We start from the raw sequence: 27,974 nt of genomic DNA on the forward strand, positions 1-27,974 counted from the left end.
TGCATGCACACTTCTTCAGATATCCAATCTCTTTCTCTCTTCCTACCCCTCCTTTTTTACAAAGGAGATCATGCAAAGCCTTAAGGGAGACCACCCCCATCGTTCTGCCTGGACACTGAGGTCCAGCGCCAAGGGCCTTCTGGCGGTTCCCTCACTGCAAGAAGCAAAGTTACAGGGAACCAGGCAGAGGGCTTTCTCGGTAGTGGGGCCTGCCCTGTGGAATGCCCTCCCATCAGATGTCAAAGAAATAAACAACTATCTGACTTTTAGAAGACATCTGAAAACAGCCCTGTTTAGGGAAACTTTTAATATTTGATGAATTATTGTATTTCAATATTTTGCTGGAAGCCGCCCAGAGTGGCTGGGGAAACCCAGCTAGATGGGCAGGGTATAAATAAAATATTATTATTATTATTATTATTATTATTATTATTATTATTATTATTATTATTTATTAGTTAATATTCCCAAAGAACTAAAATCTAAGGCAGTTCTAAATGCAGCAGCGCTCTAGATAGTCTCCCCCTTTGCTTCTCACCATCATAAGAGAGTGCATAAAGACTCCAAGCCTGCCAGTATTCCATCCCAGAGCAGAAGTATGCAGGACCACTCCTGATATTTCAGAAGGTGTGTTGGACCCCAGCACCCTTTCAGTCAACAAGTACCTTTGCCTATAAGAGAGGCATTGGAAGGGCAATAAAGAAATCCACTTCCAAAGGATGGAGATGGGAGACGGAGACATTTCAGTAGCCTCTTTGTCTTCTCTCATCCAACATCCCTAAGGGAACAAGGCTTCTAGTTGCACTGTAGCCTGGTGGATCAAAGCCTACATAGCTCTAGCCCAGAGTGGCTGGGGAGACTCAGCCAGGTGGGTGGGGTACAAATTATAAATTATTATTATTGAGTCCATGGCTCCCTTGGCAGCCTCTCACCCTTTTTCAAACACCCTCCCTTGTGGAATGTTCCCTCAGCCTCCTCTCCCCTCTCCTTGGGAGTCCTCTGGGCTGCCACTACTGCTCTCTGAGCTGCCCCCCCCAGCCCCAAAAGAGGTACCTCCTCACACTGCCCCATAGGGGCCTAGAGAACACCCCCTGACCAGCCCCAGAGGCACCATTCGTCTGTGAAGCTTGTAGTCAGGGCTGCTGCAGCGAACAGCTATGCAAGCCTTTGGGAGGCAGAGACGCAAGAGGGCATCAGAGAAGAGGGAGGGAAGGAAAGAGGGACAGAGGCCAATGTTGCCCACAACACCTCTGACCATCATTCAAGGGCCCCCAGGGTGCCATGGCACACTGGTTGAAAACCACTGCTCTAGCCTATTGCCACCCCATTACGAATAACCTGGTTGCTTCACTGAGCAAAAGCAGCCTTGTCCACAGAAGTCAGCATTGTGGCTGCATTGTTTTCAGCCTCCACATTCACAAGAAATTATAAGTTGGGCCTCATGCTTCCTCAGAAGGTGCCTTCAAGTGATGCTTTTGTCAGAACATCCTCCTGGATTAAACAGCTTCCTTTCTGGTTGTCGGCCCACCCTTCGATTCATATAGCTTTTTCACATCTGGCAAAGTGGGTGTTCCCTGAGAAAAGAACATGGGTTCCACCAGAGAGGAGAGAACATCATCAAGGATTCAGGTCTGGATTGGAGAACCTGTGGCCCGGCAGCTGTTGTTAGACTCCACACTCAGCAGCCCCAGCCAGGGTGACCGCTGGCCAGGGATGATGGCCACAGACTCCCCATTGCTGCTCTAAGTAGATCTCTCCCAATACCACCCTGGAAGGCCCATTCATGGTATGCGAATTGTATTCTTTTTTATGTAACAGAGTCAGACACACGGGTAGAAACACGATATATGTATCCTGATCCTCCCACGACTAATGATGCCCTGGACATTCAGCAGCAAGCATTGCTAAGAGAGCAGAACAAGAAACTTAAAAAACTGAGGGAAAATGCAGAAGGTAAGCTAGGGCGGATTTGATCAAAACTATGGACTGTTTTCCTAAAATAGATGTGGAGACTTACTTCGCATTTGGTGCTAGATTGAGTGTGTTTTCCTGCATAAAATACAAAGGTAATCCCAAGACAAATCAGGACCCTACTATGGCTGCTTTTTACCGGAGAGGGGGGGGGAAGACACCCATAAATGACTTACCTAGTTGGACCCAAAAGACTCACCCACTCATTAGGCTTCCTCAGGCAGATGCAGAGACATAGCTGTCAAGTTTTTTAAAGGGAAATTCCCTTGTGCTGAAAAGGCTTCCTCGCGAGAATAGGGAAAACTTGACAGCTATGTGCAGAGAGCAGTGAGGTGCTGGAAGACACAGCTGTGTGTGCCACACTCTCTGGCCTGTGTCATCTAAGTGAGCCTACTGCCCTCTGTTATGCTGCCCCGTTGCCAGTAAGATTCCACCATATCTGCACGTGGAATGGAGGGAGAACCATCTTGCTTCAGACTGCAAAATGTCTTGAGCAAGCCGGAACGCCATAATGCACAGGTACTGCTGCTACAAAGTATAAGTCCTCAAGCAATCAAATTAAAGAAGTTAAACCATGTAGTTCAGGAGGTCAACTAAATGCAGGCTGGTCCTGTTGTATTGTCCTGAGTTTTGTATGTGTATCATTGCTAACTCATTGATCTGCTAATACTGTACCTGGCAATGTTTTTATGTGAGCTGGGGCCTCAGGAATGAAAAATAAATTTGGTTTTATTGCATTACTGTTGAGAGAGAGAGAATGTGTGTGCATGTACCCTTGAATCTATTTGTTGTAAGTTGGTAAATACATATTTAATACAGTGAATAATCCAGTGTTTGTTCCTTCTGCAATTTTCTGCCTCCCACCCCTTTATCTGATTTTTGTAATTATGGATATTACCGTAGCCATTTTTCTGCAAAACAGCTATTGTTATTGATGGTGTGATAGTAAATGTATGGCTTTAATAAAGATAACAGCTATTGTAGTCCCTGAATTTAAGTGTTGCATTATGCTTTTGTATCATTAACACTCTGTTCTTAATCTTGTTTTCATCCTTGCTTTCCTTTGCTTTAATAGCCGCCCTAGATTTTGATGAGCCTGTGCCTGGCTTTAAATCGAGAGACAGAGGAATGGTAAGCAAAATGGAACTGGTTTCTTTGATTTTATTCCAAAGTAGCGAACAGTGCCAAATGTACCTAGACTAATTCCTGTGTCTGGAACAGGTCCTTCCTTCTTTCAAATCCCACCTCAATGTGATGCACATCTGTAAAGTACATACCCCCATCTTTTTCTGCGCTAGCTGCTCCCGAATAACTCTTCCTCGCCTCATCTCCAGCAGTTATCCAAGTGCTAATAACATCTAGGATTGAGTATTGTGTTGTACGCAGGTGCTACTTACAGGAGTACCTGGAAACTTCACTTCATGAAAAAAGTGGTGCCTAAGTTGAAATTTGCTCATAAAAGCCTTTGAGAACATATTCACCAGTGATGAAATGCCTCCATTAGCTGCCTATTGTTAGTCACTTCCATGTGATATGGAAAGCTGAAATTTTCTTGTTGTCAAGCCTGTTGGATGAGGCCAGCTGGCCTATCTGGTCTCACAGTGGACCACCAGATGCCTATGGGAAACCAGCAAATAGCAGGAGAGCAACAATATTCTCTCCCCTTTTGTTCCCCAGCGACTGGTGTTCAGAGGCATACTGCCACTGACAGCCTTATTCACATGAATTTGTCTAACTCCCTTCTAAAACCATCCAAGTTTATGGTTATCACTGCATGCTGGGGCAGTGAATTCCACAGTTTAACTATGCACTGTAACATGTTTCTGAGACACGTTGAATATACTGTATAGTAAGAAAGGCAGGTCATAAGTAGGGAGAAGTGTAATAAATGTCTTAGGATGGTATTGTTTAGCAATAAGAGTTGCTATTCAGTACATGATGATGATGATAATAATTTATTATTTATACCCCGCCCATCCGGCTGGGTTTCCCCAGCCACTCTGGGCGGCTTCCAACAGAAAAATAAAATAATTGATTAAACATTAAAACCTTCCCTAAACAGGGCTGCCTTCAGATGTCTTCTAAAAATCTGGTAGCTGTTTTTCTCTTTGACATCTGATGAGAGGGCATTCCACAGGGCGGGCGCCACTACCGAGAAGGCCCTCTGCCTGGTTCCCTGCAACTTGGCTTCTCGCAACGAGGGAACCTCCAGAAGGCCCTCGGTGCTGGACCTTAGTGTCTGGGCAGAACGATGGGGGTGGAGATTCTCCCTCAGGTATACTGGACCAATGCCATTTAGGGCTTTAAAGGTCAGCACCAACACTTCGAATTGTGCTCGGAAACGTACTGGGAGCCAATGAGTCATCATTTCAGCCTGGAGCAAACCAATGTCCTTTAGATGCCCTTTAGAGGACACCTGAAGGCAGCCCTGTTTAGGGAAGCTTTTAATGTTTAATAGATAATTGTATTTTAATACTTCTGTTGGAAGCCACCCAGAGTGGCTGGGGAAACCCAGCCAGATGGGCGGGGTATAAATAATAAATTATTATTATTATTAAAACCGTGGGCTGGGATTTTGGCAAGGTGTGAGGTTGATAGTATCTGAAATGGGTGATGGTGGAGAGGGGCATGTGCAGCGAAAGTCAGAAAGTAGACAGCATACAAGCATGAATCTTCCTTGCCATACCATTCAGCATTCTATACGCTGAGTGAATGGGCATTTCCAGTGACAATCAAGACGTGTATCCAAGTAACTCACATCTTATACTTATTTTACTTACGTGATATCAGCTTTGTGCAGATGTGTGTGTGTGTGTGTGTGTGTGTGTGTGTGTGTGTGTGGGATAAACAAATGGAGAGGCAAGGAAACCCCCTCCCCCCCCGCACAAAGCTGCGATCGCAGGCTTACCTGACTTTGGGAAGACAGCGGGGAGGCTCTGTGAGATTGCCAGAGCCATTGTGCCACCTTTCCAAAGCTGGGTAAGCACCTCTCCACCTTGCAGGGGGGCCAGTTCTGGGGGTTCCTGGCTTGCTTTATGCATTTTTGCATCTATGCGTGGACCCACAGAACCAAACCTTTGAGTCAGCTGCAAGTTACTGGTACTTCCAGAACCAGCCTACCTTTTATCAATACAAACACGTATGCATAAAAGGGAAAGGTGTGATTTTTAAGTTTACATAAATATATTAATATGAGGTTTGTGTAGCAGTTGTCTGTATTAGGAAACAAGAGTAGGTTTTCAGTACTGTACATGAACGGCAATGTTATTCAAGTGCCAAGCCCACTCGTGAAGTGTAGTCATTCATTCTGAAAGGCTGTTGCTACCTTGAGCATCTACACTGCACTGTTGTAATTTTGGAAAACTTGGAGAATCTTCTTGTGTTACAAAGAGATTTAATAACTTCCAGTCTGGTGACATTTACAACTCTTATTCATTTAGCTTGATGTGTTTTTACAGTTTTTAAAAAAATCTGAAGCAACTTTCCTCTCGCTTTTCTTTGGTAGGTCAGAGACAATGTGTCAAACTCACTTTTAGAGTCTGATAGTGCTTTTATTGGTGAGTATATATTTTCAGAGGCACTTGTTCCTGGTATAATTCTTGTGTTTGATCAGGCTGCTGTCAAGAGTTGCTCATTCTTTGGTTGCAGAAAAAGTACAGTTCAGGACTGTAATCAGTAGTATGTGCTCACCCAATCCCAAACTCGTATACATGGTTCGAAGGGTGTTCATCTTCCTGAATTTCTGAAAAGCTGAAGGTGGTTAAAAAGTAGAGAAGGTGGTAGAGAGACCTGCTCATATTTGTATATTTAAATTACCTGGGCTTCAGGTGTGCCATGACCTGTTTTCTATAGTTAAGGCATCTCCAAACTTCGGCCCTCCAGATGTTTTGGACTACAATTCCCATCAACCCTGACCACTGGTCCTGTTAGCTAGGGATCATGGGAGTTGTAGGCCAAAACATCCGGAGGGCCGCAGTTTGGGGATGCCTGCTATAGTTGAAAAAGGGGTGGCTGTATTCAAGAATAGCACAATTTTGCTTGCACAGCAGGCAAACGGTTCCTTTTCCAAAACTGCTCCAGAGGGTTAGGGGGCACATGAGAGGGGGAGAGGGGAGTAAAACGACTTCCGAAAGCACAAGCAGTTACTCAGCCCTATGTTGACTATGACCCCCAAGTCCATTTGGAAATTAGTCTGCTGAGAGAGAGGATAATATTGGAGAATAGGATGTGTTCTAGGATGCCTTAATAGAATCTCCTAATAAATGATTTATTGAGGGTCTCCATGTGTCTATTTCCACATGCAGCTTTCTGCTGGCCAAGTGTAGATTTGAACCATTTCTTCCTTCTCCTTCTTTTAGTCTGTGGCATGCTGGTTCAAAGCACATCTCTTAATGCAAGATCAGACTCTCCAGATAATTTAAATCAATGTTTCCCAACCTTTTCCCAACCACGGCCTCCTTCTGACCTTGTTTCCTTCCCATAGCCCCACATACCCTTACCTGGAAGTAAGCCAAGACCCACTGAATTCATTGCGGCTTTCTTCTGAGTTATTTACTGGATGCAAGTCAGCTACACCAGACTACCCCACTCGGCTAGGCACTGGGATGGATTCCACCCCGCGCCTTGTAGAGCCAGGCTGACGCTGCGGACAGGCCCTGCATCCCTTGGCAACGTCCGAAGACCCTGTTGAGCTCGGCACTGGGGTGGATTGCACCCTACACCGGCAGTAGCAACAAACATCTCTGGCTTTCCCAGCCCTACCAATTGCCATCCCACCACCGCACTTACGTGACCTGGGGATTGTGGATCACAGGCTCTACTGGTCAAAATGGGAGGCTCAGCAATCGCCCTCACCCTCCGGAAACAAACCAGGATTGCTCCACCAAAACGCACGTGGGAAAAAGGAGCATTAGGCCCTGGTGGGCCACCCCTTCGCCCACTTGTGATTGGCCAAGCGGATAGGCAGTCAATCAGGATTCCCCCCCTTCACTTCTCAACCAGCCCCTGGTTGGGAAACCCTGATTTAAAAATAACACAAATGATGTATACATAGGAAAATAGACTTAGGTAGGATTTGTTTTGGGCACTAATTCAATCCTGTTGACAAAACTTGCCATCTTCCCAAAACGTAGCTGCTTTGCGAAAGAAGAAGAAAAAGAAAAACGTAAAAGGAACCCTGAGGTTTTATTGCCGTTTCTGTATTATGTAGGATATATGGAACAAAATTAATCTGAGCATAACGGTGTACATGTTTTATTTACAGGGTTTATTTAGCTATTCTAGAATAGTTGCACACATGCTCACATACTTAGTCTGTTTGGAAATCTAAAGCAGCTTCACTGTTGCCAGTAGTGACCGACTAGATACTTCTTGGAAATGCACAAACAGGGCAGGAGTTCCACCTCAGAGATAAACTTTCCCTGTACAGTCATACCTCGGTTTGTGACCGCAATCCTTTCCGGGCAGCCGGTCGCTCCCTGATGCACGCTTCTGCACGTGCACAAAGCACCAATAGAGTGCTTCTGCGCATGCATGTGCTGCGCAGATCGCTTCTGCGCATCTGAGCGCCACGGAACCCGGATGTAAACACTTCCGGGTCCGCGGTGGTCGGAAATGGAAGCGGTCATTTAGACGGGTGTTGATGAGTCTTTTGTAGCTGTGCTTTAAGATACAAACCTGTCTTTAGTATGTTGAGTGTATTAAGCTTTTTTTCATGAACTTTGCTTAAAAATCCAAGTGCTAATATTTTTAATCCTCCTTCTCCTAGGTACTGATGGAGAGACCTTTCCTATTTTAGAAGACCATGACTTCAATGTGAATTCACCTCCACCACTGCCAGTATCTGCAAGGGAAAGGAGGCGAGAAAAGAAAATGGTAGTAGAATTCATCCAACTAGTTGCATTTATTGAAAACAGTGAAGCTCAGTTGTTGGGACTAACTTGTCCCCTTTACGGGCTTTCCAATGGGACACAAGCACAATGAATGTTTTGCATTCGCAGAGCCTTTATGTATAAACAATGGGTCTGTCAGGTGCACTGGTCTCCAATCAGCTCTTCCATCAGCTTGACCAGAAGCTGAGTGGGATAGGATGGAAATGGGCAGATGAGATGCTGGGGCTGGAGGATGCACTTGACAGGAGAATAAAATGGAGGTTGTGAGCATGTCAAAGGCCTATACCAGCCAGTGTGTGGGGGAATCGGGGTGTGTGGATGGAAACTAGGAGAAAGAATAGGTAGGCCCGAGAAAGTAGGAAACCAGAGATGGATCTGAGGGAGAAGAGACAAAGGAGGCTAGAAAGCAGGAAGGGGGAGGAAATAAGGAGGGATTTACCTCAGAAGAGGAGAACGCAGAGGCAAGGAGGCGTGTTAGGGAAGTGTCTGCTCAACCTTGGTGCCAAGCCCCAAGAGAGGGAAGAAGAGTGGCATTATGTGGGTGAAGTTGTGTGTATATATTATGTAGAAAGCCTTCTAAATTTTCCTCAGCCAATACGTATCACATGCAGCGTCTCATGATTCCTTACATCTTTAGGATGCTGGCGCTGTTAGGCCGACTCCATCACTGGAGACTGACGACGACTCTCTGCACTCAAACTCTAGTCTTAATATAGATCAGCTGAAAGCCAGAAATGAAGAGCGATTGCGAAGGCTGAATGAGTTGCAAAAGAAGGCCATTCATATAGGTATGGTCATTTTGTTGAATGACAGTAGCCAGGATACTGACATAGCAGCCAGGCATTCGACAAACATTCACAGAACACACATTCTGTTCTGCATAGGGGAAAATAAAATTCATAGTGTGGCGTTTAATGAAGCTTTCTTTAGAGTTGGCATGTTAAAGTTGGCCCTTAAGTCATGTTCATTAATTTCAATGAGTCTGTTTTAAGTAAGAGTTGAATACCACCCAATAAATAGAAGAGCAAAAATTGTCCCAGTGGTAGCTTACTGTTTTGAAGTAGTAATTGCTGGCATCCTGTTGCTGAGGTTTTCCTGTGCAGCAAAAGGAAGCTCTTCTACATTGCCATATCCAAGTATTTGGAAGCTACTGAAGTGCCCTACGTAGAACTAGTCTCACCTTCAGAGAAATATGTGACCAGGTTTTAGGCTTTTTGCCTTTGAAACAATGCTGTTGACAAGAAGAAAGTTTAGGGAAGAGCAGTAAACGGCCCAAACTGGCATTTCACTTCACTTTTATACAGGCAGAACACCAGAAGAAATCTGAAAGAGAAGCATGGAGAGTGGGGGATAAAACCAACTTGGATCACTGAAAGCTCCTTCCACATTCTCTCTCTGGTCTTTAAACTTTTAACTGATGTTACTATCACCAGTTAAAAAAATTATCCTAAAATTGGAGTGGCTGGGGAAAGTTTTCAAAGGCCCTTACTCAACTTCTGTTTTTTCTTCCCCACTTCTGCTGCACAGCTTTTAAACTGATGCAATGATGGGACTCCACATTCTCTCTTTTCTGTGCTCAGCAGCCCAGGTATTGAAGAGAGCAGGAGCAAACAATAGGGGAGGCCAGGAGATGCCAAGAGCCCCAGTGAGGCTCCCTTAGGTACAAACTCTGTCTGGCCTTCATCAGCTTTACTTTGGAGTGGTGACTGGCTATGCACACAGGTCCCCCCACTACATTGTGGCTTGTGTGTCGTAGGTTGGATTCCACAAAATGAGAATTGTGGTGTTGGAGGCTCTCCTGTGAGCTACTTGTCTAGCCCTCTGCTAGATGCTGGCAGTCAGAGAGCATCCTGCATGGATGGCAGCCCATCTTCTGCTTGAAAGCACCTAGTGAAGGAGAGCCACTCCCACCCCACTCCTTAATTGGTTCCATTGTCAAACTGCTCTTACTGTTAAGACGTTTCTCCTAATCTCCATTAGTTCTAGTCCTTCCCTCAAGGGCAGCAGAGAACAAGCCTTTGCCCTCTTCCATGTGGCAACCCTTCGGGTATTTGAAGAGCATCCCTTAGGTCTTCTCCAGGCTAACATACCCAGTTCCTTCAACTCTTACTCATAGGATTTCTGTACTATCTTCCAAACCTGTTTTAGTTTGTCAAAAATCCTCCTTAAAGTGTGGTACCTGGATCTGGACACAGTACTCCAGATGAGGCCTGCATTCCTGAGATCTTTGTCATATTTATTGATGCATTTTTCAACATGCATACTGCCCAACAACAGAAGTTTTCTGAGTGGTTTACATTGAAAAATTAAAATTATAAGATAAAAAAGTAAGACATAAACATGAACGTTCCAACAGAATAAAAACAGCAGCAGTGTAAAACCAAATGTACTGCTGCCAAGCTAGGCACCCTCTATCCAAAACTTCATTGTTGTCAAAATTAAGAACCTTGCATTTGTCACTGTTTTTAGCTAGTTTCAACTCACTTTTTCTATTTTATCAATGTCATTTGAATGTTTGTTTTATCAATGTCATTTTGAATTTTATTCTCATCTTCTGAGATGCTAACTTTACCTTCCAGTTTTGTGTCACGTGCAGATTTGACAGGGATCCATTTCCTTCACCCCCTTCATCGTTATTAAGAATAATCAATTAGAATTAAGAAATACTGTAGGCGTCTTTCCCAAAGACCATAGAAACTAACAAAAGTGTTTAAAAATCTTTCCCCCTTGTATCATGTATTCTTTCTTGATAGGTTAGCATGTTGCATCAACAAAATCGGGACTCATTTTTGACATTTTCTTTATAGAAAGGAAGTGGTGGTCAGGGTGAGTAACTAGCCATAGTTGGTGTCTTGCTTCAGTAGTTAGATAAGACAGATAAATAACTAAATAGATATTTGAATATGGTTTTTGGCATGGGTGTGCATCAGCCACAAGATTTGATTTGGATCTAAATCTGTCACTTCTGGAAGCAGCCAAGTTACATCAAGGTGCCCCGTGGTCTGTCAGATTCAACTCTTGTTTTTTTGCCAACAGCAGATTTGTTGAAAACAGCTTTGTTTCCTGCCATTCATTATTTTGAGGGGAAAGGCTATTCCCTCCCCATTTTGGGGGAGAATTAAATGACATTTGCAGCCTTGGTCACCCCTAGTGAGGGAATAAACCCTTCCAAATTTGAAAAAGGCTTACTGAAGCGGTTTTCCTGCAATCGTGTTAGTGTGGGGGTGTATTAAAAAGGAATTATCATCATCTTGCTTAGTGTGCTGTGAGCAATTGGTCTGAAAATTGCAGACAGGAGACTCCCCTAGGTTATGAGTGACATTGGAGACAAGTGGGTCCAGAGGCTTCTGTGGGGGAGTAAAAGGGGTTCACTTTTTCACAGATCAGTTTCATGAAAGCCAGTTTGCTGAATGTTGCTCCCCCTCCAAATCATTCATCACTCTGTACCATCTGTCTCATTTACAACTAGCTTCTGCCCACACAACACAGCTGGTGTGCATCCAGAAATCTATTTCTGCTTGTGGAACACTAGTCCCCTGAGAATGCATAATTCCTATTCCTCAATCCATTTAGCTTTGGGGAATTTTTTTGATAACTGTTGCCAAACAGTTCTTGAACATGCACCTTACTGTACTAGTCACTGGAAGTGGAGAATATTTGAAGCCAGCCTGGCTGTATTATATATATTTTTTAACCCACCTTACTGCAATTTTGTTCTGAATACCCAGTACTGAAGAAGAATCTTGTAAAGTCTGAAAACTTGCTAGGTCAGGGAATGATGTTATCATTGTAAAAGTGTGCTTTTTCTGCAGAAGTAGCTAAAGTTGTTTTATTTTCCTCAAGCTGATGATGTTCCACTGGGAATGGCGGTTGACAGAAGACCCAGCTCTGTGGACACAGTGGCAACCGAACCGTGGCTGAGACCTGGGACATCAGAAACCCTGAGAAGATTTATGGCTGAGCAGTCAAGTCAAGCTAAACTGTCTTCTGAGATGAACTTACCGTTCAATTGGCAGGGGCTGTCCACAGCCCATGGCTGAATAAAATCTGTAGTGAAGCCAGTTGTGCCTTTCAAAAGAATGTTTCTCCACTACTGCACTTTCAATTCCTTAATTTACATGCTGTGTGCAGAAGCACAGCTGCAACAAATCTTGTGAACAAGATTTTGACAACCTGCTGCAATCTTCTATCTTCTGAAGTTAAATGGTCAGTATGTTACTGATAAGATTTAATTTTGGAAGGGGAACTTGCATACTAGGTCGTCTTGAAACTGGCAAGCTAGAGCCAAACATGCATCTATTCAGCTAGTTGAATGGCGCACAGGCAAAGCTTTCCAGTTCACCCTCTTGGTATTTTTTGTTTGAAAAATTACCTCAGACCTAAAGTCTTACAAGAGTGTGAAACGTGTTCTGCATTTAACAGAGCTGAGTGCTGTGGCTTGGATTTCTCATGCATTTCATAGGTATTCAATGATCTGAACAGATTAATAAGTGTTCCTTTTGCTGATTTAGGGCTGATCCTCGCTTACCTTTCCTCTGCACTTTACAGGGATGGCCCATGCTTTAAGGCTCTGTGTCTGAGCGCTCAGTTTTTTTGCTCCAGAGCTTTCCCCATGGAAACCCACTCTTTACCACTGTGAAAGCTCGGCGGTGGAAAAGGAGTGCTCAGACACAGAGCTTTAAAGAGCAGAGCTGTGCCTGGAAAGTGTGGGGGCAAAAGTTAAGCGTGGTGAAGCCCTTACTCTGTTTTCCAGACTTCCTATCGAATCATTTGTTCTAATATTCTAAATTACCCTGTCATCTTGTGTTCTTCTGTATTTTAAATGTCAATAGTGAATACTATTAAATATATTTATGGTCATGAATGTAAGATTAAAAAATAAATTTTACTAGGAAAAGAGTTTTAAACTATTCTTGTGGAGATGAATTCTAAAAGAACAGAGTGAGAGATGCACCTCTGCTCATACTTCCCATTCACTCTTGCCCAGTGACATGGCCTGAAAAACACGAGTTCTTTTGTTTCTAGCTCTTGGAACTCCAGACACAGGACCAGATGCATGAGTAGTGGAGATAGGCGCTCCTGTTCAGCCACGCTATACTTTGGGGGTAAGTACATATGCTATTAGTGCCCCCCTTTTCTACATCCCTTAAAGTTTTTCCCCCTCTCATAAGACTAGGCCCCAGGGTCATCCAGTGCAGCTAAGTGGATGAGAACTTCAGGACAGACAAAGTGAAGTTGTTCTTAAATTAGGGAACATGTGGCGATGGTCATGATTTTAAAAGGGGGATTAGCTTTATCCTCCATGGATTACTGTCAGTGGCTCCTAGTCATGATGGCTATATTACCTCCCAAGCATGAGGTCGCATGCCTTCAGTACCCGTTACTGAGGAGCACAAGTAGGAGAGTACTACTGTCTCTGTGTGCTGTTTTAAGCATACGGAGGCAATTGGTTCAACTCCTATGGAAGACAGGATGCAGTAAGACTCTTCTAATGTTCTAATGCTGATAAAGTATCACTGAAGTGTAAGTTGTTTGTCCAGCATAACGTCACTGGGTTGGGCTTACTTGCAACTCTAATGGATGAAGGCAGGAGTAGCTTTTGCAGGAAATAAGCTGGCCCCTCTTCAGTTTTGCAAACTCACCAAACTTGAACAGGCCCTAACTTGTCCCTAGTGTGACTGGCCAACTTGTCCTTTTCATAGTGAAGCTGTTGCTGCAGCAAGCTAGTAACAGGCCCCTGGAGGTGCTTGGTCTTATGTGAGGCCTTATAGGGCTGCTGGGCCCGACATGGCGCCATCCCACCCTATAAGGAAAGGTAGGGACTCAAGCAGGAGAAGGGACACCACACACACCTGTTGCAAGGAAGTGGTGGGCCCAAAAGGTCTGGTCTGACCTGCTTGTGAGTGTTGGGTCTGTTTGGGCCTTGGAAAGAGTCCCTTAGTGTGGCCTGGGGGGAACCGGCATGTATTTAATTTGTACCTGCTGAGTGCTGGGATGTGACTGTGGCAATCCACATCAGCAACATGCCATCTCTGCAAGGACTAAATGGGGTTACAGGGTGGTAGATCTATGTGTACTACACCACCATGGCTGTAGAGGACAATCTGAGGCTCTCTGGATATGAGGTGGGAACATCCAGCGAAGTTGCTCAGATTTTTTTTTAAAGCTGGGATGCTGTAGCCTATGCTCCACTGTAGATTGCTGCCATGAGCTGCAGGATGCAATAGGAAAAAAATGTAGATGGGTGGAGAAGCCCAGGCCCTTGGATCCTCTTCTCTGAAGCCAGCTAGTGGAAGTGAAAGGAATAAACAATGAAGCATTCTAATTCACCTGCTCCACCACTTTTTTTTAGGGAGAGAGAAAAACAGTAGGGGTGAAATCAAAGATAATTAAACCAAGATGAATTAGTAAGAGGAGCCAAGGGAGAATGTGACTGCTTCATGAAGGCAGGAGCAAAAAGTTGAAGAGGGACCAGCCTATTTCCTGTAAAACCTACTCCTGCCTTCATCCATTAGAGGCACAAGTACGCCCAACCCACTGATGCTATGCCGGACAAAAAAAATTATATCGGTTTACAGTACTTGCTTCTCTTCTTTTTGTAGAAGTAATACTCTGGCCATTTGACAATCATCATTAGTTATGCAATTAAATACCCACAATTATTGTGCTTGCAAAGTTTCCAAAGGCAGCATACTGTTGGACCAAAGTTGAAACACTGAAGCAATTTGTTTTTACATTGCATTTGTTTTGATTGCACCAGTGAAAGAATTCAAAAACTTTATTGACCTATAACCTGATTAGAATATGCCAGATGAGAACCAATATTGTACAGAAAGTTGTACAGAATTTACATAGAAAACTTTACAGAGCTGTACCATATACATTTTTCCATCTGAAATTTTTTTCTACATCCACTGTAAGACAGAATGCTTGACAATCTTTTCTTTAACCATCAGAGCACAATTCACAGTATGAATACATTTCCAATAAATTTAAAACCATCCTCAAACCATGCCAGATTTGTTACTTGAATATATTCAACATTAAATTCTGTACATAGTGAAATCTACATCAAACAACCCAAAAAAAGGAGGGGGGGAGTGACAGCGGACAAAACCTAGACTTGTTTGCAGTGATTCAAGTTCCAGTCCTGAAGGATCATTGCGATGGCTTATTATATTTAAAAGCCCTATCACAGGTATATTACAAACAGTTAAAGTCAGTTGTAACATTTTCAATCTGTTTTCTTGACAAAAGGCAGCAAGGCTAGCTTTTGGGATACAGATGGAAAAAATCAGAACTCAACTCCTTACTAGTGCATTTGGTAAACAAACATACAGGTATCTAAGAAATAAAATAATGCAGGAATAACTATATAGTGTTTAGGACTTTATATTACAGACCTGCATCTCTGTACATTTTTTTCCCCACAGAAGGATGATTACCTAGATCTCAGATAGCCTGAGTGTGCAAAAAAAATCAAAAATCTCCAGAATAAGAATTCCACATAGTTGCTAGATCTCTTACATGAGCAATATTTTCATATCTTTTAGTACAAACATTTCTTTTTCAAAATGCAGCCCTCCTGAGTTGTACTTCTGTCAAAGTTCAAACTTCTTAAATGTGTTAGTTCTTTGGGTACATCTTAAATTCACACCCATCATAAACATCTTTTGATATATATCTCTGTCTAGGAAAGTTAAGAGGCTATCACAGTCCAGGCTGACAACATGACTGTGGTAAAACTGGCTCTATGGTCAACACAAGCCAGTGGAGGAAGAGAGGGAGAGAGAATCCACTGGAGAACTAGAGTGTTGCAAGCCTAAATTACAGTTTTAATCTGTATTGTGAACCCGTAGATGCACACTTCCATATCAAGAGAGCCCCTTTTTATGGACATTCAGTGCAAGTGATCTTGGTCCTTTGTTTCCTTAGCCACACTTCTACTGCTTGGCTGTTCCCATTCCTTGGTCTAGTGGCTGAGATATTTGAAAAACTACCCCTATCCGCAGAAAAAACCTTCGCAAAACAGCTCGCAGCTCAGGAATCAGATCAAACTGCATTATTTCACACAAGAGAGGATAGTAGAATGACGCGTGAGCTCTGAACTGTTGAATGGGGGGAAAGGGAATCTGTTAGTTTTGAGAGAATGAGTTGACACCCCAACTACATAGAGACACGTTACATCAAAAATTAGTGAAATACAAAGAATTTGCAGTGGATTTCTATAGTGAAGGAGGAGGCAACAGCAGAACTGAAAAGTGGTGTAGCAACAATTCTATAAATCTTTCAGAGAGGAACATTTTGGTGTTCCTTTCCTCAAGATATTTTTTTAAAAACAACAACTGTCTTTACAATGATTCTCAAAATGCGATGAAGGGTGAAGGGACGAAACCATCCTAAGACAAATACACAATAATTCTAGAGTACTGGGAGAAGTTAACACCCTTCAAATTAAAAAATGCACACCACACTATGCAACCTATGCACGACCCCCACCCTAACCTTGCCTTTTCTTTTTTTTGTTGGAGCAGATAGAGCCAGATCATTGACAAAACAGCAACAGGTGCTTTGTGCTTTTCTATGACCAATAATTGCTTTACTATTTTTCACTGGAGTTGTTGGCAAAAACTGGGATTCCAGCAGTGGAGTGCAACATTCATTTATCAGATTTGGTTCAGAGTCTGCTCCAAAAACAGTCAGGAAAAGGGCAGTGTGTGGCTCAATCATGATGTATCTCCATTAATCATTATGCATCTCCCTTTCTCCTGCAACATTAGTTGGATTTTTTTCAGTGGAGTGGCCCTGATTAGAATGCCCCAAAGGCCTCAGAATACATATACGTCTTGGACACTACATTTTATATATGGTGCACACAGCATATTGTGTAGGACATTTCTCATGGAGTCTCTTGAATTTGGTGTTCCTGAATAATCTGGGGGTACTTAGATGTTTTCCATTAGTATCTTGAATGAACTGTGCATATGTGGTGGTATCTCTGTAAGCTGAGGGATTCGGGACAGTAGGTGGGTCCCTCTCTGCTATACCCATGGCCTCCAGCAAAATTATCATCCATGAGGCAGCAGGAAGGAACCAATTTATGTTGGAAAAGCAACATCAAGGGCATGCTAAAGCCCAGAGTCCAAGCCTGCCACAAACTACTTGATGCAGGGACCCAACATACACTAAATCCAGGATAAATTGATTAATCAGTAATCAGTCTGGGGAAGAGTCCCCCTTCTATTTTCAAACTCTGCAGTCTTCAAAAGTGCCCCACTGAGGCCTGGAATCAATATTCAGCATGCCTTACCTATCTGAGATTATTACTTACCCGATCATCACTTATTTTTAGGACCTTTGTTAAGAATAAAAGTAACAGGCTAGTCCAAGCTTCCCGGTGACTTTCTGATGTTAAAGTAAGGAAGTAACTGAGAGCTTCACTGCAGACACTGCAAAGCAAAACAAACAGTTCCAGGTGTGAGAACAATTTGCTACAGTAGGACTTTTGACTAAAGTTGTCAGAAAAGTAAGAAAACCTTTAAGCGGTTTGCAAAAATATAAAAGAAAACATTATCAACAAAAATAGTTAAACATGTATTTATAAATATTCAAAAGAGAATTAAAATCAATAATAGTAAATAAAACAAAACATGTAACTTCTACATGTCTGTGTTGGCTTGCTGAAACAGGTTTCTATGGAATAGCTAGAAATAAATGATTCACTGATCACATAAGCTGGGTGTAGTCCTATCTCAAAATGGGCAGTGACACTGATCAAAGAAAAGGAAAAATGGCAGATAAGGCTGGGTAGTGGGAGAGATCAGTGTTCACAGAACCGTCAAACAAACCAGCTGAATGACAATAGGAAATTCTTCCCACAGATAGTTTATACAAGAATGGCATCACGTTGAAATGACAGAATCATAAATGCAAGGTACATTAGTAGGCACATGTGCTTGTAATGCAGATCTTACTAGAGTGATTATGCAGAACAAATGCAGAGTCTTGGGGCACCTTAAAGACTAATAAGCTGATGATGGTATAAGCTTTCATAGAACACAGCCCACTTAATCAGATGCATGAAATGTTTGTTGTTTCTGACTACACCTCTGCTAATTATGCAGAATGACATCTATGTTTTGATGCAACTACAACAGTCTTGATCTCCCTATGGAAAGGAACTGAAAGGACAGGACCGGGGGGGCGGGCGGGGTGTCACATAAACCAGGATTGTTTTTGCACACTACACATTTCCATTTCAAGTAAATATTCAACACATTTGCATTCTACAGAATTGAACGGTACACTTTCATGTTTTGAAAGCCTGTGAATGGGTACTTACTTTAGTAGTCTCCGCTGCACTTCCTCCCACGCGTCTTTGCGACTTTCATCCATATACATACGGAACAGAATGCGTAACCCACAGGCAAGGCTACTTGTCTCCTGTTTCAACAGATTGGGCTTAGATTTTCCTTTGAAACCTGTCAAAACAATATCACTATTTAGATTTCACTACCTTTATCGGAAAGCCTACTTTGGAATAATGGGTGGGATCCAATTTAGCTCTAAGGTAATGTGCTTATGAAACGGAGTGTTATCCCTCTCTCCCGTTTGCCCCTTTAGTCTGTTCTAGAGGAGCAGATTTAGGGAGAGTCAATGGGATGATGTGCACAGGGGGAGGAGAGGGGGAAAACATTCAATTGCACAAGTGGAAATTGTTGCTCTGGTGGGACATGTTAGTAGAATACTGCCCAATGTGTATAGATGGGCAGGGAAAAGAATGGGGATGCACAAGCTAGTTCACATAATGCTTATGTCATCCATCTACTTTGATCAGGAAGCTTCAAAAATGCAAACAGATTTATATTAAAACATGTCACTCTTAGAATCACAGAATCATAGAGTTGGAAGAGACCACAAGGGCCATCTAGTCCAACCCCCTGCCCCCTGCTCTTTACTGCACATAGCAGAATAAAGTAATATAGGTAAAGGTAAAGGACCCCTGGACGGTTAAGTCCAGTCAAAGGAGACTATGGGGTTGTGGAACTCATCTTGCTTTCAGCGAGGGAACCAGCGTTCACAGACAGCTTTCTGGGTCATGTGACCAGCATGACTAAACCGCTTTTGGTGCAACAGGACACCGTGACAGAAGCCAGAGCGCACGGAAGAGCCGTTTACCTTCCCACTGCAGCGCTACCAATTTATCTACTTGCACTGGCGTGCTTTTGAACTGCTAGGTTGGCAGGAGCTGGGACAGAGCAACGGGAGCTCACCCCGTTGCAGGGACTTGAACACTGACCTTCCAATCAGCAAGCCCAAGAGGCTCAGTGGTTTAGACCACAGCGCCACCCATATCCCTATAAAGTAATATATAATGATATAATATGAGTCCTTAAAACTCCTAAGTTTTACCTGCTTTCCACAGTGCAGTTCTTTGCTCATTGTTTGAATTGAAAGCTTTAGCAAATTTGTGAGATTCCAGCAAACAGTCCAGCAACTTGAAAAGCTGCTGGGATGTTAAAAAGCGATACATTCCTTGATCTTGTGTATCCACGTGAACATTAAAGTCTACTGCGTCTCTCTGAAGAAAAAGAAAAAATGGCATTCATACTGCTAAATATTTTAAATATGATAATGAAACTTCTCAATACCTGCAGCAACTAAATGGTAAAAACTTTACAATTGCATTACTCTAGTTTCTTTTCTTCAAAAGCTAATTGGTCTGATCTTTGCTTTTACTTGATGTCTACTCACACATGATTAAATTTCTAGAGTATGCCACTTCGGAGCTTCATTTCTAAGCTGTAATCTCATGAGGCTGGGGGATGTATATGAATGGGTGAGAAAGACTGTGTGTGAGCTTCCTACAAATCTACATCACTGGCTCCCAGGGCACAGAGGAGAGTCAAACAGCAAACGAGGACATTCCCATCAGACTCTTGGCATATTATACCTAGGAGAAGAGATTTCTTTGCGTACTGTTAGCCTGAATTAGAGGCACTTCAAAAGTTACACCAGAAGCAGGGGAAATAAAGCATAAAGGTCACTGGCAGTTCTTTCCCAGGTTCTATGTAAACTTGGTTATGCTCTTGATAAGAGAATTACCTTCCATGGAAATTCAGGAATTTTCCAGCAGAAAGCAGATGTTACAAAACAAGACCATTGAAACCCCAAAATGGAGAATAAATGCACATCTCCAAAGGCTGGAACCGGCAAACTGTACTTACCTGTGCTGCAGCAAGATTCTCTGCATCTTCCTTTTTGCTGGTTGCTGGGAAGAAGACGATGTTGTCGATTGTTTGAATGAGTTCCAGTTGAACGACACATTTGATCAACAGAGCACCAAACAGTTTCTGGTCAGGAAATTCTTTAAAACAAAGCACAAAACAATAACATCAATTTAAGTAAATGTTTAAGTACTCCCAAGATACTTACACTGCACAGCAGTATAACTGCCAAGACATATTACTGTATGGTTTAGTGATTCTCAATAGTGGTACCCAACTCTGGAATGCCCTTCCCTTTTGGCTGTGTTCAGCTCTAACACCAATGGAGTTTCAACTACAGGTGAAAAAAATCAACTAAGCATGTGGCTAAAATGGCACCCCTTGCATGGCTGGTGCTGTTATGTTGGTAATATGCTTTCTAATTTAATATTAAGTTGTATTTCAATTGACTATTGTTTTCTTGTGTTTCAATGTTATTCCTTGCGCTGGGATCACATGAACAATGAAGAGGTGGTTATCAATAATTTAAAGTATAAAATAAAGTATCCTGTGCTACCTCTCTTTATCAGTGCAAACAAATGTTGCTAAAAAGCTAAGCTTAAATCTTCAGGCTATAAATGTCATTAAAAAAAGCGCCTGTATCTTCTTAATATATCAAGTCCAAGGTAAAGAAGTACAATTATTTTAAAATGCAAAACCATTTTATAGGCAACCTGAATGAAATATATTCTGCAGCAATCCTGGACGCATCACCACTCTCATTTTATACAAGCACAGCCCAGAGCCAACAAATCATAAAGGAAACGTCTGCGCAGGCAGCAGGCTTTGGGCATCCCCTCCTCTTTTTAAAAGCAGCACTTGAAAAGTCATTCCCAATGCTTCAAGGAATTTTGGAAGTAGTCTAGAGCCCAATGTATGGAGCGGCAGGGAAAGGAGGTGGGGAATAGTGAGGTCCCACTGGATAAACAGAAGTGCTTTTACCAACTAGGGCCTTTGCAGCCCAGCCTTTGTGAAACAACTCCTTAAGGAAACCACTCACTTGCGGGAGGCTTGTTTTTGCTGGCCTCCTCACTTGCTGGTAGCCCTACAATGGGCTGAAACTGTCTTCTATCTGAAGATCTTGGTTGCACAGAGTCATGGATATCTACAGATTTCTGAGATAGTGTATCCTGAAAATGGAAAGAAATAGCAAAAAGCACCCTCAGCAAAACGAAGTTCAATGCTGAGGAAACCCTACTTTGGAGCATATTTTTGTGAACCTACATTTTAGTCACCACTTGACAGTCATTATGTCTCCTAGAAGGACATGGGTACAGTTCATTTTCTAAGCTTTGCTGTAAACACAGCTGTCAGGCCTCTTAAAAATGAATATTATTTCAACTGCTCTAAGAATGAATAAACTGAACTCTTCTTTCAGAATATTTAAGGGCCACACATTGGCAAGGCTTAACAGCAACAAAGACTTGGTGTCACATGAACAAACCTCAGGTTCAGTATCCCGTTCTCTTTGCCTCCTCCTGCATTTCCTTTTATCCAAACTGGGCAAGCCATGGGTTCAGAAGCAAAGGCAAATGTTTGTTACGAAGGTGAGAGAGTGCAAAAGAGGAAGGGGAGTGCTGAGCTCCAGGCTAGTTCATGTAATACCCAAAAAAATATGGTTTGACACTGTGTCCGAATCCAGTCAACATTTATGAGAAAATTAGTGTAACAGACCAATCCTATGGTTATTTATTCAGACGTTAGCTGTCATCTACTGTTCACAAATGCAAATATAAGGAACCTGCAGACTTTTACTTACAACAACAACAACAAAAAATGGTCTAAGAAAACCTCTCTTGTTCTACAAAAGGTACATTTTACTCATATATATGAAAACATTTCCCCTGCCATATTTTTTTTATTAAAGGTTTTCTTGGTTTACAAAGATATGTGCAATGTCACATGGAAAACATACCAATTGTTTCTCTCTTCCAGGAGACGGAGGAACAATATCTCCCCCTGCTGGCCGCCAAGTTAAAAGCCTTGAAAAACAAAAACATAAGTTTGGTCACAAACAGAAATAACACCTTAAATTTTGAAGACAAGAACAATGATAAACCTATTTTGAGTAGCATTATGAGCAGGAAAGGAGACAAAAGTTACACATAAAATGTTCCAAGGCTGCTTATACAAATAAATATAGAATGAAATTCTATTTGTAGGAAATCCATTTGAGCTCAGCCTGAGATAGCTCTTTCCCCATAGATCGGCGTTCAGTCAAGACAAGACAGTTCAAAAATTAAATAAGGCAAACAGGCACTGGTGTTATAGCCTTCTCCCAGGCACAAGGTGAAATCTGTGATGACTGGATTGGGAAACCTCAACCCTTTTATTAAAAAAGAGAAGCTTAATTGGGCTAATAAGCAAATTCAGTAATTCAGAATGATTTAAGAAGAAAATCATTTTTTAAAAAATTGATTGGGAAACACTCAGCCTGCCCCATGGCTCAAGCAACTGGCACCGGAGGCCCTAACCAAAGGGACGCGAGGGAGAACCTGTTCTAGAATGGCTAAAGCTCAGTGGCAGCACACAAGCCTTGCATGCAAAAGGTTCCCAGTTCAATGTTTGGCATTTCCAAGTAAGGCTTCCTGAAACCCTGGAAAGCTACTGCCAGTCAGCGTTGACAATATTGAACTAGACTAGAGGAACCAATCATCTGGCTCTGAATGAGGCGACTTCCCATGTTACTCAGTTTCCAGATCTGATCTGTGCATATGCAGGTCCCCATTTGTGCAGATTCACAAATAAGAGGAGCTACACAGAAACAAAAAGGGCCATATTTCAGTGGCAGAGCACATGCATTGAATGCAGAAGATCCCATGTTCAATCCCTGGTAGGGCTGGGAGAGACACCCTGTCTGAAAGCCTGGAGGGTCACTGCTAGTCAGTGTCAGCAAAACTGAGCTAGATGTACTAGTACAGAGCATCATTTCGCAGCGCAGTAATTCAGTTTTACTAGCAAACCAGAGGTTAAACTAAACCTTTTCCAGCCCCTGGAGGAGCATGGGGAGTGTTCACGCAAAACACAGTTTGGAAAGCCTTGACCTGCTGTGACACATCTCCTATGTTTGTATGCCAAGCATAGACAATAAGACAAGTACATAAAGCTATACATTGTTCTCATCCCAATTAAATGAAAGGGGAAAATCTCTTACGCATGGGGGATCGTAGTTTTGAAGATATCCAGCATACAGTTGCAAGTCTTATCCCAGATTTCAAGGGTAAACTTCTCACCATTTAAAATGACAACATTTTCTAGGCAATTTGTACCAGACCGTGCTAGTTGTTCATTGTCTGAAACACAAAACAAAGGCATTGGTTTGTTCATGCTATATAGAATAAATTGTTTCATTGTGTACAATAGCTTGCCTGCACCTACCTTGCTGAACACACCAGTACAGCTGGGCAAATATATCATCCAAAAGGACATCACTAAGTACTTCTAAATACTGGGTGAATACATCACATATTGCATAAAGTGCATGGTTGCAAGTTGTTGTCATCCACTCAGCTTTCTAGGAAAAAGGAAGAGGGAACTTAGCAATGAAGGAATTAGTTAGAATGAAGTTGAAAAACCAGGTAGGGTCAAATTTCTTGAGTGAGATTGGACCAGGGCTTTTTTTTCAGCTGGAACACAGTGGAACTCAGTTCTGGCACCTCTCAGGTGGATACCATTGTCATTCTAAGAGAAGGAGGGAGGCATTCATGGTGAGTTCTGGGCACCTCTTTTTCTAGAAAAACAGCACTGGATTGGATATTATTTAAAAACAGTTGCAGTAAGATAAAATCCAGTTTTATGGAAAAGGCATTTCTAACTCCAGTATCTCGTTAGTAAAATGCTTTTCACAACCACAAGAAGATTAAAAAGCAGACTATTTACAACAATCCTGGGCTGCTTAATAAACTGAGATGGGATCTCTTTACCCCTCTGATTCAGAATGGCATTATGGAAAGAGATCTAACTGAGGTGTTATACTGCTATTCACCATGCAGATATAAACTCCATGTGCTTCAACATTAAAGTCTGCCCGCAAGGGACGCCATATACAGGTCTGTAGATTGGGATGAAGCATAGAGGCAGGGGAACACAATGGCAATTCTACAATATAGCCAGTTGGGCAACATCTTATCTGAAGAAAGGTTTGAGCAAAAGAGCTTATGACAGCAATAGAAAAATAAATAGAACTCTAGTCGTAAGTCATAAGCTATACTTACTTCAGTTTGTTGTTCTGGCAATTTCATGTTGTCAAATATCCGGAAGACAATCCGAAACAAATCCTGCCACCAGTGTTTTTCATAAGTATGGCCATACGTTTTCATTATTTCAAACATAACTGTTAAGCCTCTGGAATAAAAAGTAAATGGCAAATATGGGAAACCTGAGCAAAACAGAATCTCTCAGTTCCTAGAATGACTTTTAAAATCTATTTTTAAACTTGAAGGGGGATCTTGAAACTAGTAAGAACAGGCACAGTGTACCCAATAGGGCAAGGTCTGAAGGCATATGATGCAGTAACCTTATAGTGCCTGCATAGAGAATCCTACATATATGCCATCTTAAGTTTCCATCATGAAAGAAAGGAAGGAAAAAAATAAAAAAGGCTTTTATGTGAAGCGAGGACACAAAAATGTTACAAAAATGCAGTTTACAATAGGATTCAGTTCTGCCAAACGTCAGTGATATTACAAACAACAAAAAAAGCTGAGAAGAGAAGTATTCAGATTTGATTCCCATCCCCCTTTGCAAAGCAAAGAACTTCCAAAAGTTTCTATTTTATCTAAGATTTCACATGAGAACAGAAGCATCTGCAATGAGATGTGGCAAGACTATGCAGCATTGTTCTTCACTGCATTAGAAATTCAATTCTAAACACCATTTCCCTTATTTTTCCAAGCTGATGGGTAGCTGAAGAACTGTGAAGGTGGGTAATATACACGCACTGAACAGAATGTATTTTACTGGACAGAGAGGAAAGTTAATCTCCAAAACAACAACAACCTAGTTTTAATGCTGTATTCACACATTTAAGAATGTAAAGTGCTAATATTTCTATAGAACCACCTGCCTTCCACAATTCAGCACCAGATACTGCAAAGGACCACAGTCTTTTATTTTGCTTTCTAACTTTTATGTGTAGATCGGAGATAGAAATGCATGCTATCAGATCCTGATCTCTTTTTTCCAGCTTATTTTGTTTGTTTGTTTTATTCACATAATGTACATTCTTTACAACAGACAAATCCAAAATAAAATCATATATAGCAAAACCGTAAGTCTCATGTTTTCAGTTACACTGATCTCCTCTCCAATACTTTTACTTGATATTTCTTGCTGCTTCTTTCCTTATTTTAAGTCTCTTAAATCCTATACAAATCTTTAACAATTTCAATCAATACCTTCACCTCCCTCCCCCACAACCCAGTACTTCCCTCCACCCGTGTGCAATCTTCTTTGCCTACTATTATTTTTGTTATTGTTGCGTTACTCACTTTATTTGTTATTCCATCCTTACTATAATATTATCCTATCTCCTTGCACCTTTTAAGCTTTTGCATATTAAAGGTTCTTAAAGGTTCTGTGGCAGCGAAGGAAAATGTTTGGGGGCTATGTGCTGTTTCAATACCGTATATTCCGGCGTATAAGACGACTGGGCGTATAAGACGACCCCCAACTTTTCCAGTTAAAATATAGAGTTTGGGATATACTCGCCATCTAAGACTACCCCTCTTCCAATGCACACCAAATAAAAATTTAAAAAATATCAGATTTGATTTCAATATGGTAATCCCTGGAGCTCTGCTGCCAGTCAGTGCAGACAGCACTAAGTGAGATGGACCAATGGCATTGCTTGGTCTATAAGGCAACTCCCTATGCTCCTGTGGGGTGAACTGGGTTTCATTGAAACTCGATGGCCTTTTCTCCACATCCTTTCCTGGGAGAGCTGCCCTTTCGCCATGGCTTCTCGCCCCCCCCCCATTCACTAGGGAAAGTCTAAAATGCAATGAATATAAAACCATTAAAAAAAAAACACGGGCAGAAGGGGTTCAGATCTGAAGCTACAGTGGGAGAAAAAGCCTAATTCATGGAGTTGTGTATTGGGGATTGAAGATTAAAAACAACTCAACCCAGAGTAGGCTCTTCTACTCCAGTTCCTTCCACACTTTTGGTCAGTTTATACGCCATAGAATTAAATGGCAAAGCTTGTCTTGGACTGTATTACATGTTTGAATACCACCTCATATTTTTTAAAAAACAAACCTCTCATCATACAAAGCGAGTGCATCAAGGAAAACAGCTCAGCCCAGCCTTCCTCCTCAATGAAAGAGAGAGACACGGAGAAATAAGGCAGGGAGAGTCAGCGAAGGAAGCAGCAACGCGGGGAGAGAGAGAGAGACATGGAGAGATAAAGCAGGGAGCATCAGCGAAGGAAGCAGCAACGTGGGGGGGGGGAGAGAGAGAGAGAGAGAGAGAGAGAGAGAGAGAGAGAGAGAGAGAGACTCGGAGAGATAAAGCAGGGAGCGTCAGCGAAGGAAGCAGCAACGCGGGGAGAGAGAGAGAGACACGGAGAAATAAGGCAGGGAGAGTCAGCGATCGAAGCAGCAGTGCAGGGAAAGAGAGAGATCAAGGCAGGCAGAGGCAGCGAGAGGGAAAAGGAGCCAGAGAGGAGGAGAGTGGGGACGGCAGTGAAGAGGCTCCCCTCATTCCCTGGGCGTTCATACGGCCGTCGCATACAGCGGGGATGCGGCCGTGGCCGTTTTTGAGCTCCCCCCACCAGATGCGGCGACCGCAGATTCTCCAGTCCCGGCGTATACCCGGCGTATAAGACGGCCCCCGACTTTTGAGATGATTTTCTGGGGTTAAAAAGTCGTCTTATACGCCATAATATACGGTACTTTTTTTTTTAAGAGCCTCCTATATACAGTAAATAACTCTTTGCAAATAGCTTTAAATTTTAATGTGCTGTTGAATGGTTATTTTGTAAATTTAGAGATTTACATTTAGAAATCTAACCCCTTACAGAGAGAACCTATATCTACTACACTAATTATCTGTCTCTAACTATTTACACACACACACACACACACACACACACACACACACACACGCATACATACAATAAGTCCCTATAGCAAACAAATGGATATAATTGCATAACTGTTATGAGGACCTGTATTCTCAGCTTTTCAGTTCCTTCCAAAATGCTGTCTCCTGCTGATAGATTGCTTATATGGCAATAACAGTGTTATTTCCCACCCATTTCTTGCTTGAAGACTTGCAAGTGAAACAAAATGTTTTAAAAATTTGAATTACAAATATGGCTTGTTACCTGGTTCTTACATCTAATTTGCATCTATTGATGATACAGGAAAGCTCAAAGAGAATTGGAAACCATCCTCTCACCCAGACTCTGTCTTCTGGAGCTACATTCATATCGTCACTGGTATATTCTCTGAATGCCTTTGGGAGCAAACACAAGTTCAATACAGCAGAAACACAGTATTAAATGCAATTTCTATGTTCTATACCCAGAAAATCATCATGCCAACTGATGCTAAATAAATTATAATTTGCTTCCTAGGTAAAGCTACTTTAACTATCACGTATCAGGCCCTGATTCAGAGAGGTTTCTATAAACAGTGTACAACTAAGTTTTACTTAGAGGACACCTACAGAAATTAATGGACCTGCCTTTGTAATGCCTAATTTCAGTGGGCCTACTTTGAGTAAGTCTTAGTTGAATACCACCTTGGATCCAACTATTGCCCTCATCAGAATTTCCAAAAGGATGTTAACAAATGCAATAATTTATTACACCCATAGCTTGGCATCCAATGGTGCTGCTCGG

The 27,974-nt window shown here is 42.2% G+C and overlaps 2 protein-coding genes across 34 annotated transcripts in view; one reads left to right on the forward strand and one right to left on the reverse strand.

Moving 5' to 3' along the window:
* Positions 1-12,769, forward strand: part of CSPP1 (centrosome and spindle pole associated protein 1) — a 63,601-nt gene extending 50,832 nt beyond the window's left edge. For 25 of the 31 annotated variants that reach the window (XM_088676360.1, XM_088676358.1, XM_088676365.1 and 22 more), the window contains 6 exons: positions 1,819-1,953; positions 3,047-3,102; positions 5,477-5,528; positions 7,739-7,845; positions 8,500-8,650; positions 11,706-12,769. In XM_088676360.1, coding sequence (XP_088532486.1) covers positions 1,819-1,953; positions 3,047-3,102; positions 5,477-5,528; positions 7,739-7,845; positions 8,500-8,650; positions 11,706-11,902 — 698 coding nt within the window. In that variant the 3' untranslated portion in view covers positions 11,903-12,769. Of the gene's footprint in view, positions 1-64; positions 416-1,818; positions 1,954-3,046; positions 3,103-5,476; positions 5,529-7,738; positions 7,846-8,499; positions 8,651-10,615; positions 10,689-11,705 lie in introns of those variants that run through there. The other 6 variants (XR_015951675.1, XR_015951676.1, XR_015951677.1 and 3 more) reach the window with 3 other exon arrangements.
* Positions 12,770-14,625: 1,856 nt separating this feature from the next.
* ARFGEF1 (ARF guanine nucleotide exchange factor 1) overlaps positions 14,626-27,974 on the reverse strand; it is a 65,368-nt gene continuing 52,019 nt past the window's right edge. For all 3 annotated transcript variants that reach the window (XM_035125749.3, XM_060277764.2, XM_035125747.3), the window contains 11 exons: positions 27,456-27,586; positions 24,343-24,472; positions 23,507-23,642; positions 23,283-23,421; positions 22,044-22,110; positions 21,129-21,258; positions 20,090-20,229; positions 19,275-19,443; positions 18,205-18,343; positions 17,194-17,311; positions 14,626-15,970 (listed from right to left, as the gene is read on the reverse strand). In XM_035125749.3, the coding sequence (XP_034981640.3) occupies positions 15,806-15,970; positions 17,194-17,311; positions 18,205-18,343; positions 19,275-19,443; positions 20,090-20,229; positions 21,129-21,258; positions 22,044-22,110; positions 23,283-23,421; positions 23,507-23,642; positions 24,343-24,472; positions 27,456-27,586 (1,464 nt within the window). In that variant the 3' untranslated portion in view covers positions 14,626-15,805. The remainder of the gene's footprint in view (positions 15,971-17,193; positions 17,312-18,204; positions 18,344-19,274; positions 19,444-20,089; positions 20,230-21,128; positions 21,259-22,043; positions 22,111-23,282; positions 23,422-23,506; positions 23,643-24,342; positions 24,473-27,455; positions 27,587-27,974) is intronic.

The sequence above is a fragment of the Zootoca vivipara genome, chromosome 8 (assembly GCF_965207765.1).
Source record: "Zootoca vivipara chromosome 8, rZooViv2.hap1.1, whole genome shotgun sequence".
In the NCBI taxonomy this organism is placed as follows: domain Eukaryota; kingdom Metazoa; phylum Chordata; class Lepidosauria; order Squamata; family Lacertidae; genus Zootoca; species Zootoca vivipara.